Below are 16,470 nucleotides of genomic sequence, written 5' to 3' on the forward strand. Positions count from 1 at the left end.
TCAGTTCTTTCTACAAGCATCTTATTTTCTTGAAGAGACAGTAACATAACAAAATCTTCATTAAGAAAACATTTACAGGCTGTGTTTTTGCATTTTTCCCAGACTGGAGCCAGGTTTTAGATAAACACATCTTTAAGCTGAAAAAACAATATTGGCTGATGTCAAAAGTGTATTCAAAAAACTTTTATAATTGAGTACCATTAAGTTGCAGACAAAAAAAACTATTTTGTTTCTGTGCAGCTACCATTGTGCTTGGAACAGAAAATGGAATAAACTAGCAGCTTCCTGTTAACAGTCTCACTCAAAAAGTAAGGTGGTTTAGGCTTAATGTAAAGTTCACAAAAGAATTGAATATTTAGGCTTATCTAGAATTACCTGTAGCACTGATTCATATATTTTTTCTTTAAGTTCTCCACGGGGACAGAAGCCCTACCCTTGTACCATCTTTATGGATTACTCCGTATTAGTTCAGTATTTCACTCAAACCACTTTTGTTCCACCAGTTCTGCAAATCATATTAGGGCAGGGGAGATTCTTGTGACCATCAGTGCAAACTGTACAGTATAAGATAGAGACCACTCTTAATACTTAATTGATATTATTCATACAAACCACTGCATTACTAATAATGTAGATAGTAAGATGTGGCTTATATGAGTACATGAGTATCAGTTGTCCTGTTACACTTCAAGCTGTATCAGAATAAAGCTCATTAGAGGGACTTGTAGGTTAGCCGTAGTCTTCTCTAAGTAAAGGGATGAATTTCATACTAGAATCTTAGATAATTTTAAATTGATTCTTCATACTGCACTATAATCAGTATTATTCTGCTGCTCAGAGGGAAACAACACACCTTGCAGAGCCCTGGCTGCCTAAAGTCCAACTTAAACCTACAGAAAGTGCTCAGCAGCTGCCTCTGGTCCTCCAACTTACACAACTCAAGAATCATACCCTAGTTATTCCCAAGCAGACCCTACCCCTGCTATAAGGGCAATGAGTTACATTTTCCTATTGTTAAAGGAAATGAGTTTACACAAATTCAGTATTAAACTTTAATATCAAATCATTTGCTCAGTGTTACCAATTCTCAATTACAAAACAGGCTCCAAAAAAATTTCATAAAATATGTTTAGCTGGCTGAACAGAGATAGTGTGTTCAGATTGCAAGGGTAAATATCCATAATATCTTGGTATAAATTATCTACAAAAAAACTGGTATAAACAATATCCCAATCTTAGTATGGGTTCCATCTAGGATTAGACAAATTTTTATCATGACATCCACAAAACATTAAAGTTCATTTCCATTAACACACTTCTGCTGCTGAAGTCTGGCTTTACGCAATGCCTCCAGTTGTTTTGCTCTCAGCCACCTCTCTCTTGACAGTGTTGTCTGCCCCGCGCTGAGAGACAGGAACCTGGATGAGCAGAAACAGCAGTTAAGGAAGAAGTTGTTGATGGTTTCACGCTTGGTAAACTAATACAGCTTAGAAACAATCTTCAGTATCTTCAAAACTGAAAGCACAGGATGAACTCTACCTTGTTAAGAAACTGACGGAGACAAAAGAAAAAGATTCCTTGTGCACCTGCCTTAAAGTGTCAGCATTAAATGAGTTTGGCCCCAGCTTGCTACAAAGTCTTTGGTTCAAACTAACAGCACTACCCACCTTGCTACAAGCAGAGTTCTGTGCAGATCATCAGCTGTTATGCTCTCAGGGTCATTCTTGCGCATTTCTACAAAGTCCTCTTCAACTGCCTATAAACAGTACCGCAAACAATTAAGTGGCAATAAAGGAGCTTCAGTGTAAGCCTTCAAACACCACAACTATCCTTAGATTACAGGAGAAACGTTGTCAGAAAGTCAGCATGAACAAAAATAGGCTAGCTTGTCTTTGAATATAATTATTTTCAAAGTGAGTTTTAGAAAGCACGATGCGTATAAACTCTATACACTGAAGCACTCATGAGTACAAACCCTTGAAGGCACACACATCCATGACAATAAAATGCTTTTTGAACTTCCAACAATCGCTGCCTGGCAGAGAAATGAGCAAGTACAGTAACACATTAAGGCGCTTCCTGTCTCAATATGGAGCTGAAAATCAATTAGGGAAATCTTCCATACCTTTGTCACTTCATCAGATATACTGTAATCCAGCAGTCTCAGCAAACTTAGGTAAATTCGAAATTTGTTCAACACAGAAGGGAGCACTGCAGTTAGGAGGCTGTTCATGTACTCCTCCATGTTTGGTGGAATTATCTGTGGTTGTAACTGGACTTGGCAATCTGACTGAAAAATAAAATTACACATCGTCCCTTTTCATATGTTTTTCTACTCCAAGATTTAACCTCCAAGGCAGAAGTCTCAGAATTTAGGCAAGACAATTCCTTCTTTAAGTACTTAACAATTCCCTTTGTGAAATCCAGCGTGAAGTTTTTAATTCAGTAAGTCAGTTTCCCTTCAAGACAAGTGCCCAGTTTCTCAGTTTATAAAGCTGGAATGCAAGTGGTCAGAGACACGTAACATCAGGCTACTCTGTTTTTCAAGGGGGCAATGCCAGACCTACTGCTCTTTATTCATACACCCAACCCCTCTTGAAGCTGTTTTACAATAAAGCTTTGAGAGTAGCAGTCTATCTCCAGACTCTACCCACTGTTGTGATACCCACTGATAACTTCAGTCGCTATCTTGCCATCAGTATTCAACCAAGAAGCAGGGAAGGTGACTCTCTTACATGCCTCGCTGCTCACAAGATAGTTTATCTGTCTTCACTTGTCCCTGGAACAGTGTGCTCAGTGTTTTTAAGTAGCTACTAACAGTAATTATTCCCCAAATTCAAAAAGATCTTGCCATACCGGTAGGAGCGATCGGCCCTCTGAGGTGATAAGAACGTTAATATTGCATGGGAATTCCATCTGGTGGTAACTGAAGTCATAATCCACTTTCTGCCAAGTTATCAGATTACCCAATGCTTTCACATTGTGCACACCTAGAAAAGCAAGAAAAATTCTGACAACTTTGACTATTTTTTATCAAACGGATTCTTTTTCCCAATGTTTTTAAATGAGCAGCATTTAATTATTAGATGTTGTGGTTTGTTTTGATTTTGTACGGAAACTATCAGGGAAAAGAATTTTATTAACTATTTTCTTCACTAAAGTTTTGTCACTTGAGTAAAGCCAGATTAACAGCATCCCCCCCCCCAAAAAATACATGCAAAGACTCAAAAGCAAATAAAGAATTTTCAGTAGTAACAATGTATTAAAAAGTTATGTTTTTCAATAGTATCTACCCGAAATCTCAGCCTGGCTATATCTGCCAAGCTTTGAGCTGCAATGGGACAGAGCACCAAGCACTCATTAAGGAGGCCCGGCAGTCTTGCAGCATCACACAGTTCAGACTCATAAAGGTAGCATTGTTCATTTAAAATAGTAACTTCCAGTGACATTAGTGTTTCCTCAAAACATCATATATAGCCATAGTATACATTCTCCAGTTACTGAGCTTCTAGAAGGTACCACAATTCCTCTTTTACGTAGAGTATTATTGTCTAAAGCTCTGTAGAAAGCACACTGTGCAGCACTACATCAGCTTACACAACACAACCATCCATTTTTTTCTATGAAACAATAGCTAATTTTGTATGCCCCACATTTAAGTTGGGTTTTAAGGGATGGTTTTCATATATACAGTGTAAGTATAAAGCATATGCTGCCTATGCTCTCCCCACCTTCTCTGCCTCACAGAAAAGCTAAACCATTGTAATGGTTCAGAGGTAGTGTGATCTGAAGACTTATTCAAACCAGCAGCCTCTTCCATCAAGCATCAGACATGCTGCCCAGAGTACTCCATGACACAACCATACCAAATGAGACACCATTTTCTTTCACTACATGTCACCTGAGGTCTGGGACAGATAGTACTCCTTAATAAAGGGACTCTTGGGGAAAGAAAAAGTAGGTGTAGGACTCTTCATTGTAGGGCTACTCATTCTGACTCAATACAAGCACTTCTGAGTAAAACAGCAGAAGCTTCCAGTAAGCAAAACAAAAAGATCATGCATTAAATTGTCTGAGAAGGCAGCAGAACTAGCAGCATGCTAGTTCAAGCAATGAAATAGAATATGGAAACCACCAACTGTTTTGTAACAGAAACTTGTCACTGGGACACAATTAGCACCACTGTCTTTAAATATATATAGAAAAAAAAAGTTACCTTTTGTGTCAAGCTGTCCTTGCTCAAGCTGAGTCTCATCTATTACAAGGGAAGTGTTGCTGGCAAGCTGCAGTATTCCACTGACTAAGCGATTAGCTGTGTAGTCTTTGCGTGGGATAAATCGTGAATGGTTCATATTTTCAATCGTCATTTGTAGGCGATAGGACTGCAATGAGAAAAGAAACTCATCGCACGTTTCCTCTCCTCTCACTTCTCTAGTAAGTAATCTTTTGTTTACCAGGAGCTGCAACTGTGAACCTCCACAGGAAGTAAACTAAAACTTGCTGCAACAATATAGAACATGTTTTATTTCAAACATCCAAATACTAAACGCTTAAGAAGCGTTGAAAAGACAGATGCATCTGTCAGTTTAATATATACGAGGATAGGACCTCTTTCCATATCCATCTTATACAACTAGGATAATACAGGCTTCCACTGGAAGAGAGCCACATCTCCACTTTTACCTGCCCCTTAGATGGGGATCAGCAACTTTATTCAATCAAATTACAGCCTATTTCTTTTGGCCAATTACTCCAACATTTATGACTAAAAACACTGCAGCACTGCAATGTTATTCTTACTGCTGGAACGAGCTGCTGGATTATGCGGTATATGTGCTCTGTGAAGATGCTGTTCCTTGGACATCCGCTCAAGTTGACTGTGAATTTTCCCAGAGGCAGCACATCTCGTCTTGCATAACTAAATCAAAATGAGACATGGTTAGGGAAGTATCTGATTAACAGAGTGATCAGAGATATCACTCAAACTGAGTGATCTCTCTTATCAAACTGAGTGATATCTGTGATCAATCTCTGATAGCTAGCAGGATTTCAGTACTAATATATGCATAAATAATAGCCTCATTTTTGCTCCTTCTCCAGTGTCCATGGAGCTAAATTAGGCTGAACTCTGCTTTGGAAGGCTTTGTAGCGTTGCACAAAAGCAGTACATTTTTAGTGCTTGTGATACGTTCTGTTCTCCTTCTGCTCTACTGCAAATACTCCATGCTTTCTCTTCCTTATTGCTCAATTTCCCTACTTACTATGCTTGTTCATTTCCTTTACCTATTCTCAGCTTTCCTCTCCCTTTTCTTACTGTACAACTTCTGCCAGTTCTTGACAAATTTCAATTTTTTTGTGATAAGAGGAAAAAAAAAACACATTCTAGTCCAAGTGTCACAGCATTCACAGCCAGAAAGAACAGCGTGTACATATAAATGTACTGATATTGTACCTGTACTGTTTAAACTTTTATCTAGGAGATTTTTATTTTCCAGCTCTCAAAGCAACACTGAAAGGATGAAACGCCTTTGAATAAAACCTGCTGGTATTCCAGAGAATGAAATCCGCTAATGCTGTCTACTATGACAGGACAACTATCTGGACCAAGTACTGCTGGACCAAGTACTGTTTCTGCTGTTCATTTACAGAATGGTAAAGAGCCCTGAAAAAGAGATGTCTTTTAAAAGACAAACATGTAAGTTCTCAACAAACATCTAAATACTTACACTGTAGAGATGAGATGCAGTATAAGGTACTCGGCAGCCAAACTGTCTCCCAGGAGGGCATGTGTGAGGAACCCAAGCAACTCTGCTCTAACTGGTGACAGCTCAGACATGAAATTAGAAACAACTGGTAAAAGAGCAGAAGACAGCAATGTCAGAGAACGGGCAGTTCTTCACCCCCCTTTTCCTTACATAAAGCTTATTTTCCATTACAATCAGATGGAGAAAAGTGGTTACTCCAAGGCAGAAAAATAAACGTTCATTTGTTTACCCACAAAGCAATTCCATGCTTTGGGTAACTTGAGGATTTCCTCTGAAATACTTTTTTTTTTTTTAATTAGATAATGTTATAAATGCAAATAATACATGTGCAGAAGTCTGTAACGTTTGGAGTCAAGTTTCTAAGATATATAGCACAGTCATACCAAATTAGAAACAGAAAAAAATCCCCCTACACACAGCACAGCTCAAAACAACCAATACAACGTATGCAAGGAAGGAATGAAGCATACCAATTAGATGTTGTTAATTACTGCATGTAAACAAGAAAACTAATAGTTAAATCAGTCAAAAAGAATGACACAGTAACTTAAAAAGCAGAACTGTTTTTTTCTTATCCTCACAGCATTATGATTCCTTATGTTTACTTACACTGAAGTATTAATTTGGAAATACAGTTTTCCAGCAATTCACTACTGCATTTGAAAGTAAATGAAATCATACAGTTGAACAGTTTGGTAAAGTCTTTGAGCTTGTAGATGCTAAATATGTCTCACGTAACTCACATTTACTTCAGAAAAAGCAGTACATAGCATCACTTAAATACAAACTCCTGTGTTTTGAGCAGTTTGTAGCACTGAATGGCTCCTTCACCTTAACAAAATTTAAGTACAAATCTTATACTGATGCATTTGTCTCTGAACAAAGAAATACTTGTTTGCTTGTACATATGAACTGCACATTTACGCGTGTGTAGATTAAAGCATACTCACAGGTTTTACTCTCTTCTTCATTAAGGCAAGCAGGCAGTAATGGATTAAGGTGTTGCAATTTATGTGCCAAAATCACATGGATTCTGGGGACTAATGAGGATGGAGGACTGTGTACTCTCTGCTCTTCTGCTGTGTCCATGCACTCCATAGGATCGAGCGTTGAGCTATCCCTAGGAAAGAGCACAAGCAGACTTGAAAATACTCCAAACATTTTTCTCCACCTGAGCACGTGCCATTGGACCCACGGCATGAACACAGCATGTCTGTTCCCAACATATATTCCCAACACTTGGTAACTTCTGTATTCAAACTACGGGAACTGTCTTCAGGGTTTTTATAAACATCAAATACCAAAAATCACAATTTATAACCAATGACATAGAAACACCAAAGCATGTTTGACAAAGGAAGTTGGATTCTAGTACTGTCAGAAGGATAATGGATTCTTATCATTCCTGGGGGAAAAAAAAAAACCCAACCCAACCCAAAACAGACCACTGCCAGCAGGAGCTTCAAAGCAGTCACATAACAGCTGTATTGGTGGCCGAGAGAAAAACCTATGAGAGTACTTCAACAGTAACTTGCATGTGTTATCTCTAAATTAAGAGTTCAGTTATACAAGCTTTGGTCTTCTCAATGGTGCCTTACAAAATCCCTTTCAGGCAGTTTTCATTTGTTATATAGAAAATAAAGTCTAAAGGTGACTGTATAACATGATGGTAAAGATTGGTACAAACGCAATGAACTTTTACTGGTCTTAAAAGCTGAAAGGCCTCATTGCTTCAAGGTCTCTCCACTGACCCTCTGAGATTACTGTCTCTTTCTATCAAAAAAAAAATCTTTTGTTCGGACTCTTTGCATTCAAGATGTTGCTAAATGCCACCACGTTGTTTATTTGTGATAGAATGACATGCAGAAAGCAAATAAATAACTGTATGACACCAACTGATCTGTCAGTGCAGGATTAGCTTTCTGTCAGACAGATGATAGCCAAAAGCAGCTGACGAGGCTGAGTTACTTTTAAGAAGCTGGCACTATAAAGGACTCATACTGCACTCTTGATATTGAACTTATTAAAAGGATAAACAAAGTTACTAACACAAATAATTTATTTGAAGCACAACTGCTCGAGGCATTAGTAGTATCTGTGTTAGATTAGTCATTAGGATTATTTTTAAAATTGATTTGTTTATAACTGCATTTTTTCAGGCAAGTAATCACAGAACAGAAGGTGAAACCAGAAACTTCTGCAGTATAATATGATAATACACCTTAATTAGCAGGAAAAAACCCAACCCTATTTACAATCATTTTGGGCACTTTCACCTTCTATGCAGACACAGAAATTTTAAATTAAAGTATATTTATAAATATATTTATATTTATAAAGTATATAAAGTTCACAAGAGTATCAACTAGAGCATATTTTATCATTTTAAAGCCTACTCGAAAACTGCTCCCTATTTATTCACTATTCATTCAGCCACTCTTATTTTAATAGGCATGAAAGTGTACAGAGCTCTTAGCTACAGAAACACTTCCTGCTTTACAGACTGTGTAACACTGTAGGAAAACATGCATCATGAATCCAAGGGCATGGATGCTTCAGAGTATAATGGACTTCAGTTTACAGGACTGTGAATCTAATGCTTTCCATATCAAGCTTTTAGGTAACAACAATTATGCTAAGAGGTTAATATTATGTATTCACACACTTCCCTGTCAATATTAAAGGGACAAACAAAAATAATCTGCATATTAACATAAATGTCCTTCACTTCAGAACCACGTACCACCCAAGCCTTACCTCTCTTCACTGTTCACTATACTCAGCACTGGATCCACAGACAAAATACCATACACCTCCAGAACATCATTGACTTTGAAGGTATCCCAGCTCTCATATACCTATCCAAGAGATGGAAGTAGTGTTAGAAGTTTCACAGACAACACAGCACACTGTAGAATCAAAGATCATCTCAAGCACAATACAGAGATATCTGCTGTGTTGTTTTTTCTTTTTCCATCACAAATTTCTGCTCAAGAAGGCAAATCCTAGAAGCAAGTATCCAGAAGCCAGTATCTGCTAGACATTTGAGCAGTTAACAACAAACTCTTCCCCCTGCCACTTCAGATTGTCTGCCTCATAACCGTGCTCATCACCTCTCTACTTTCCTTACCTTTACAAGACATGCTGGTCCTTTCTCCCCCGGCAGTGGAAAATTTAAGTCAAGAGGAGGGGAACAGTTGGGAGAAATGAGATGATGACCTGCAGAAGCTTCAGTTTCTAATCTTTTTGGCTCCCCACATCCATGACTATCGCCTCCACTGCCTGAAAGCAAAGGGTTCATACACTCCTTAATAGAAATGCAAAGTAAACAACTCATTGCATCAAGCAATGTAGAATTACACTAATTTAACAAAGGATATTCTGACTCAAAATAGCAAAGTATCACAAACATATTTCACATTACCAAGATAAACAGGAGAGTGGGTAAAGTCTGTGTGTCTTAAGAACTCCAAACATGACCAAACCACCTCATTTTCAGCATGTGATGCTTCAACCACATCAACTACATGCTTCTAAATTGTACAGGTCTGCAAAGGCAATACATTTCTGCATATCAAGTTTAAAAAGAAGATAATCATAGAGGTGAGGATATACACCAACAAAGCAGGTCACATTAACCATCTATAGATTTTCAGCAGTAAAGAAACATTATGAAAACCTACTCTGCAATTCATCCGTCTAAATACAAAAACCTAAAACACAGCAAGTGACCCTCATGATGGTGTGACACCAAAAGATGCTTCTTCATTTACTTTTCTTGTAGTGGGGCTCATCATTCTGAACTAACCATTTTCTCTTGTTCAAAAGACAACGTGACAAAATCTCCAGAAAACCCCTATGCCAGTTTAAGTGGCATCTCCACAAAACAGCAACAGAACAAATAGTTTACAAGTTGTCCACAAAATCAGTAAGCACTGCATACCATCCTAACGCTGATCGTTTTGAAAACATTATCCTCTGAGAAGGTCTAACAGCCTTCTTCAGCCTTCAGCTACAAAGCAGCTGGTATTAGTCTGCCTCTTTTATGAAACTGAATTAGTAAGTCTCATGAAAGAAAAAGGTGAGACTAGAGAGTGTTCTTTAGAAATACAGTATTCTTTGTAGCAAAGCAGCACCCAATTAAGATTCATTTGACCACAATTTAAACACTAGCATCCAGAGCAAGACACAAAAGAAACTAGATAATTTTCTCTAGATTACCATGAAACATGCTTTAGAGTCAGAAATTAAATGAGAACTCCTAGAAAAGGCTGCATACAAGTGTTACTGAACAGAATATTTATTTTAGGAACTATTAACTCTAGGCCATAAAACCAGAAAGTCATAGAATATACAATGCACAACAGCATAAGCTCTCCCACACTACTTAAGCCACTGATGACGGCTGCAAAAACACCAAGTTGGTTATGAGAGGCTGCATTAACGCTGCTCATTCAAACAACTGCAATTACTTTGATTTCTAAAGCTGAATTTCTGCAAAGCCTGACAAAATGCCTTAACATCTAGTCATCAGTAATGGCCATTACCCATATGTTGCTCTTTCTGTTTAGATGGATGTTGTTCCATATCCTCATCTTCCTCATAGCTCCTCTTGTGGCGACTTGGTGTGTAGGATGTTGAAGGACTAACTCGAGCTTGGCTGGCACTGATATATGCGTAAAATTGAGGATTAAGGACAACACCACACTCAGCTGGGAAAAATTCAGGGAAAGTGACCTCTGCTAACCTAAATCTCCTATTTTGAACGAAGTATTAGAAGTTTCTTTAGGCCCAGGCAACATGCTGGTTGTCAAAGCAAGACTTGCTACCTGACACAATTATTAGGACAACTTAGAAAAGAAACACATAGAAAATGCTGACACACTTGTAAGATGCCAGCTGTGCTACAGGTATAAATGAGTTTTGCAACATCTAATATACTGGTGTTTTCATTAGCACGACGTACAAATGTTGAAATGACTTTCAGTGCATCTTCACACTAGTCAGGTTCACCTGAAATTTCCACTGCTGCAAGATTTTGATATGATTCCCCCAAAATTAATTCCTAGCAATCATTTATTCACAAAAAAAACCCCAAAACCACCATATTCAGGTGGTATTGGCATTCTGTGCCAATGACAAGTCGTTTTATTAAATTCTGAATTCAAAATGTGAATTATCAAGTCATCAGATTTACCATCAAATTCTCATCATTTTACAAAATGCAACATATCCACTCCAAGCATTACCGTCTAACACGCTGCAAGTGTTTCTACAGGTGCTTTTGGCAGACTCTTACTATGTAGCAATGTCTTGGTTTCACCAGAAAACATCAATGAATGCCCAGAGCTCAAATTAAGTCTCCCATTTTCTAAAGATGCACAAATATAAATTATCAGAAACTTTCAAGAGCCTTCCAATCATTACCTACCCCCATTCACTCCAAGTGAAAAACCACCCCAAAACTAAGAAACATTACATAAATTTGCCTCCTTACATCTAATGAATTAATTAGTGATTAATGTTTGCATAGCACAGCACTAGCACAGAGAAAAAAGATATTTCTTTCACCCATGCTGATTCACCAGGCACTGGAACGCAGTAGAACGTCTGTCTTTCCAAGGTGACTGTTTGTGAGGAGTTCATATCAATTTCCTGCTGTGGCTAGAATACCAATAGAAATAACAACATTAAAAACCTGATTAGTGTCTTTTCTGCTTAAAACCAAATATTCACATATTCAGCTACTCAGCCAGAACTCACAACAAACATTCTGGATTACATATTATGAAACAGTGAATCTAAGCAGTCTGGAGTGCTTTCTCTCCCACCCCACCCAATAAAACAAATGTTAAGTGAAACAGAATTGGCCTGAACTCTGCTGAACTTTGAAAGCAGACAAGCAATTAGGAATACTGTGTTGTCCCAGTCTGAAATTAACTTTCAGTTTTAAGAAACTTATCTCCAGGAGCCCACTGTGAGCACCAAGTTAGACTGCACTTATAAATCATAGCTTTCCAACTAATACTTCATCCCAAAAATGCAGATAACTTGTGTAACTTACCCCACATTCTGCCACATCTCTGTATTTACCAAAATGCAAAACCTGTCAAGAAGGAAAAACAATGCAATCATTCCCTGTGTGCCAGCAGCCTGAATATGAATTATTTACATTTAAATTACTGCACTTAAGTCCTTCAAAGATATATATTTTGAAAAGCAATATTTATTCTCTAAATTCCCCAAGAGAATTATAAATACCGTTATATTACTGATGCTATATAATAAGCTACCACCAAACAGTGCCCAGACTCCATAGCTTTAGCTCTGAAACATGGGAAACATGACAGCTAGGAAGAAGAAAACACTAAGCATTTACAGAAGTAATGAGTCAGTATTTCACTTACACGTGCATTTGTGTTTGGGTCAACTGTTTCATATACACCCATATAAAACTCAGGATCAAACATATCTTGAACCATACAGCGAAATTTCACTAAACTGTTGGGCTTCAGGTAATGCACAGGAACATCATTCAGCGACGGGACCTGTAAAAGAAAGCTTTTCCTAAACAACTGCCATACAAGCATTAATACAACCACTATGAAGTCAGCAAAAAAAACATTGCAAAAGCTGTCACCACCCTTTTCTTATCATCCTGTATATCGTACTGCTAACTAACTTGGCTCAAACCCTGAAGCTGTTGTTTTTAATCTAATTAACAGTGCTCCAGGATGCCATTTTTGCCTTTTAGACTAAAGCATCATTTGAACTCAAATGTGTACATTTCATTTTTAAATCTAAAGCATGGTTTTTCCTTGTTGTACTTCTAGAAGTTTTAGCAGAGGCTATTTTTCCTCAAATGTGAGCATCCAAGCAGCTATTTCTTCAACCCACCTGAATTTTGCAGCATTACAATAGAAGGATGTGAAAGAAGAATGGTTTGAACACTTGCTGCGTACATTTATTGCAGACCAACAGGGCTGGCCTCCAAATATGACAGCGTTTGTCAGCTCCTGCCACCTACTGGATCCCAGCACCAGCAGGCAGCGCTCAGCAGGTGGGGCCCAAGGCAAACCAGCACACTGGAGCCAAGGACGGGGGCTGCTGCAGTATCAGGCAGGAATTTGCATCTTGGTTTTACATACCGATTAAAGCAACTGACATGTAAATCATCATCACAAAGGCCTAACGTTCAGAAGCGCATATCACTAAAAGGAAGAGCTTCTTAAAGCCATCTCGCTGCAATGATTAGGACGGACAAGAACGTAACTTAGGAATTGTGTAACTCGAAGAGAACAACAGTCTTACCCAATTAGTAGCATTATTTTCCTTTAATTTCTCTTTGAAGTAGTCAGTTACCTTCTTCTCCCAGTCGGAATTTGGAGTATTTTGGGCTACAAAACAAGGCACGTTTCCGTGAACATTTGCATCACATAACAGACTCCTATTCAGCACCGCGCTAACACAGTAAGCAATTCAAACATTTATCCCCATTCTGGGCAACCAGCTGAGTTCCAGCCGACTTTATGAATGTCACATTGTGCCGAGCTCCCCATCCCACCCCCCTCGGGCGAACCAAGACAACAACAGACACGCCGGGCAGCGCAGAAGGGCTCTGAAACACAGCAGCACCCCCGGGTAGGTGTCACTGGAGGAGCCGAGGCACCGCTTTCTGCTGCGTTGTCCCCTGAGGAAGATTTCCTTATTTCAGGGAGCTTTTAGCTCAGATCAAGCCTAGCACTGAGCCTCAGCTATGGCACAGGCAGCGTTCATGAGGGCACAGCGAGCAGTAAGCCCCACGGCCATGAGGAGAGCCCTCGTTCTGAGGGCTGCCTCCAGCTCCAAACCCATGTGCTCGCGGCTCGGGTGCCTCTTCCAGTCCTCCTTACTGCCAAGAGGAGCGCATCGCAGCAGCGCCGCTACCCCCGCGCAACACTGACCCCGAAAAACACACGTGGGTCTGTTCTACCCTAAGTTCCGAAGCGGATCGCCCAGCCGGGACAGCCCCACACAGCCCTACGACAGGCCGGCCGCCGCCCCGCGCCGCCCCGCACGGCCCGGCAGCACACCGCGCCCCGGCCCCGCGCCGCTCCCGGCGGGGAAGGAGGCACCGGCCCGCGGCCCTCCCGCCGGCTCGCTCCTGGCAGATCCCGGCCCCGCCCGGCCCCGCGCTCACCGAAGATGCCCTGCACGATGCTGAAGGGGTTGTTGAGCCAGTCGGCCACGCACGGCATGGTGGGAGCGAAGCGAGCGAGGGCTGCTGCCGCCGCCACCGCCGCCTCCCCAGCGCCCTGCAGTCGCCAACTCCCGCTCACCAGCCCAGAGCGGGGGCCGCGGACTTCCGCCCTCCGCCTTCTCCTCCTCCTCTTCCTCTCAGAGCGGCCGCAGCAATGGCGGCGCGATCCGGACCCGCCTTTTCCTTCCGCCCCTCCCTTCTCCTCCTCCCGCCGCGCCCGCCCGCGGAGCCGCCATCTTAAAGGCGGGCGGGATGAGGGCGGAAGGGGCCGGGCCGCTGCGGGGAAGGGACGTGGACGGGGCGCAGCCATGGCGGCGGCGAAGCCCGGTACCGGCACCAACCTTCTCTTCGCTTCCTCCGCCACGGAATTCAACTTCACCGTGCCCTTCATCCCGGTCAGCCAGGCGCCGGCCGCGCCACCGGGCCCCGCTCTCCTTACAGCGGGTAGGGGGTACTGCGAGGGGCTCTGAGGGGGGCGGGCGCTATGGCGTGTGGAGGCTGAGGGGCCGCTCCTCGCCTCGCTGTGCCCGGAGCTCTGTGCCGTGCTATTCTCGCCCGTCCCTTAAGCAGCAGCTCCTTCTGCCTCAGCGTGACCCTCGTTTTCCCTGTGCACTTCTCCCACGTCATCGTTCGTTTTCCATGTGTGGATATAGCGTGCTAAGCAGGAACTTCAAATTTCCGTGTTAATTTAACCATTTATCAGCTGCCCGGGGAGCGGTGGGTCACTGTCCCTGGGGGCGTACAGTGCTGTGGGGATGTGGCAGTGAGGGATGTGGGTATGGTGGGATAAGCTGCTACAGGGACTGGATAATCTTGGTGGTTGTTTCCAACCTTAACGAGTCTGTGATTCCACGCTCAGTTCAAAATCCAAAGCTCTTTTTCAACGCTGACATGTCTTAGCTAGGGAAATAAATGCAGTACATCTCTGTGGGCTTAAAGACATGCTTGCCAAGTGCAGCTTCAGGATGTTTTTTAGGTGTTCTATGTTTTCAGGGGGAGGGAGAGGGAATAAGAGCATTACATTATCATTCCTACTAACCTAAGATAGCTAGCTGATACATGTACTAACTGAGTTTGTGCAATCCTTACAGTTTTTAAGTGCAGGTCTGGAAAGTAGCACTGCGTGAGTGGCTCTCACGTGGCAGCTTCCTGGCTAGGGAGGAAATCTGTTGATGGGATTTCAGTAATAAGGTGTGATTAGTTGTGCGCTCACCTTTTCACTTAATTTTTGGTGGGATGAAGGTTCATAGTTTTGCAAATGGAGTGAAATTAATTGCTGAAGACTTACTGAGGTTATGCTACATTCAAGGGAGGGGCATCCTGTTATATTCTACTTCTGTCATCCCTTGCATTCACCTTGGCCAGCCAGCTGTCACAAGGACCTGGATGCATAGAGCAGTTTGCATCTTGAGTCACAGTCTGAAGCAGGAAGGGATGAGCCCTTGAGTTTGAATCCTGAATTGTTATGGGAATCTACCTCAGGAATTGTTTGACATCCACATGAAAGCTGACGTTTGGAAGCTGTGTGCATGCCTGCATCTGTTGTATTTCGAAGAGTGAGTAGCAGTAAGAGTTTTGTGTCTTGCGTTTGAAGGAGAAGATGTGTTCTCTGGTTCAGATGAAGTAACTAACATCCTTACTGTGGGGAGAGTGTTCCCGATGAGGACTTGGACTTTTGTCACTTGGGATTGTCAGGTGGCAGTGTGTGAGTGACAGGGTATTATCTGTGAGGGATGCACAGGAGGCCGTCACACAGTCATTGTATGTGAGAGGAATACTGCCCTTGTATGTCAAAGCTGAAGAATCACAGGATTTGTTTTCATTTGTACAAAGTGCTTCATTTCCTGCCAGTCTGTGCATGTGTTTCAATGGAATTTGTGCAAATCAGAAAAAAGATAATGTAGAAATTGTGTCTGAAAACTATATGTATATATGGTTAGATAAAAGTTTGTATGTCCATTTTTATTTTTACTTTTTTAGGAAACACACAGATAGACCAAGTTTCCCAAATATACTTGAAGTGGTTTGTGAATAGGAATTTGGTAAAAGCCTTGAAAACTCTTCAGCACATTCCTCTGTGTATCATCAACTGATGTTGCGGAGCAATTCACCTCACTGCTATCAGTTATTTTGGGATGTGGAGAACTGTCAGTGTGATATGCAGTGTGCTTCTCTGTATTCCACGGCATTTGTGAGAAAGGAAAGGAAGGAAAAACTTGCAGTCAAGAAAATAAGAGCTTTTATTAAGTGGAAATTGCTGTTTTGAATCGAGATGGGAGTTGATCCATAGGCCTGAATTTGTTCTGGTCACTGCTTATAAATGGATTTAGTATTCTCCATAAGATGGTTTGCATACAGAGATTTTGGATTTCATTCTTAAAAGTGGCACAAAACACCATAGGTGCAAATTCCAGTGGTGCTTGCCTGAAATTGTTACCATTGGAAAAAAATAGTAAATAAACATTT

General features: G+C 41.1%; 3 protein-coding genes across 5 annotated transcripts in view; 2 read left to right on the plus strand and 1 right to left on the minus strand.

Annotated features, from left to right (window-relative positions):
* The window catches only part of INPP5F (inositol polyphosphate-5-phosphatase F), a 45,669-nt gene extending 39,216 nt beyond the window's left edge, over nt 1–6,453 (plus strand). Inside the window, exon 20 of the mRNA XM_015288905.3 lies at nt 5,496–6,453. Coding sequence (XP_015144391.2) covers nt 5,496–5,532 — 37 coding nt within the window. The 3' untranslated portion in view covers nt 5,533–6,453. The remainder of the gene's footprint in view (nt 1–5,495) is intronic.
* On the minus strand, nt 1–14,129 carry MCMBP (minichromosome maintenance complex binding protein). 2 transcript variants are annotated; one of them, NM_001012912.1, is given in 16 exon segments: nt 1–1,418; nt 1,668–1,756; nt 2,126–2,290; nt 2,857–2,990; nt 4,217–4,382; nt 4,801–4,918; nt 5,727–5,850; nt 6,716–6,885; nt 8,523–8,623; nt 8,896–9,047; nt 10,313–10,442; nt 11,328–11,429; nt 11,830–11,871; nt 12,173–12,313; nt 13,077–13,162; nt 13,945–14,129. In NM_001012912.1, coding segments are annotated over 16 exon segments (1,905 nt in total). In that variant the 5' UTR covers nt 14,003–14,129; the 3' UTR covers nt 1–1,291.
* SEC23IP (SEC23 interacting protein) overlaps nt 13,854–16,470 on the plus strand; it is a 19,972-nt gene continuing 17,355 nt past the window's right edge. For both annotated transcript variants that reach the window (XM_421794.8, XM_004942325.5), the window contains exon 1: nt 13,854–14,448. In XM_421794.8, the coding sequence (XP_421794.5) occupies nt 13,950–14,448 (499 nt within the window). In that variant the 5' untranslated portion in view covers nt 13,854–13,949. The remainder of the gene's footprint in view (nt 14,449–16,470) is intronic.

The sequence above is a fragment of the Gallus gallus genome, chromosome 6 (assembly GCF_016699485.2).
Source record: "Gallus gallus isolate bGalGal1 chromosome 6, bGalGal1.mat.broiler.GRCg7b, whole genome shotgun sequence".
NCBI classification, from domain to species: Eukaryota; Metazoa; Chordata; class Aves; order Galliformes; family Phasianidae; genus Gallus; species Gallus gallus.

Bases quoted from the DNA above. Each gene is read 5' to 3' on its own strand.
- MCMBP (XM_046942955.1), bottom strand. From the start codon at position 12,247: ATGGTTCAAGATATGTTTGATCCTGAGTTTTATATGGGTGTATATGAA. The intron at 10,443-11,327 runs ATATCTTTTTTC...CCTCAATTTTAC, and splicing joins AATCAGCATGGGTGAAAGAA to GCATATATCAGTGCCAGCCA. The intron at 9,048-10,312 runs GTAATGGCCATT...CTTTGCTTTCAG, and splicing joins ACAGAAAGAGCAACATATGG to GCAGTGGAGGCGATAGTCAT.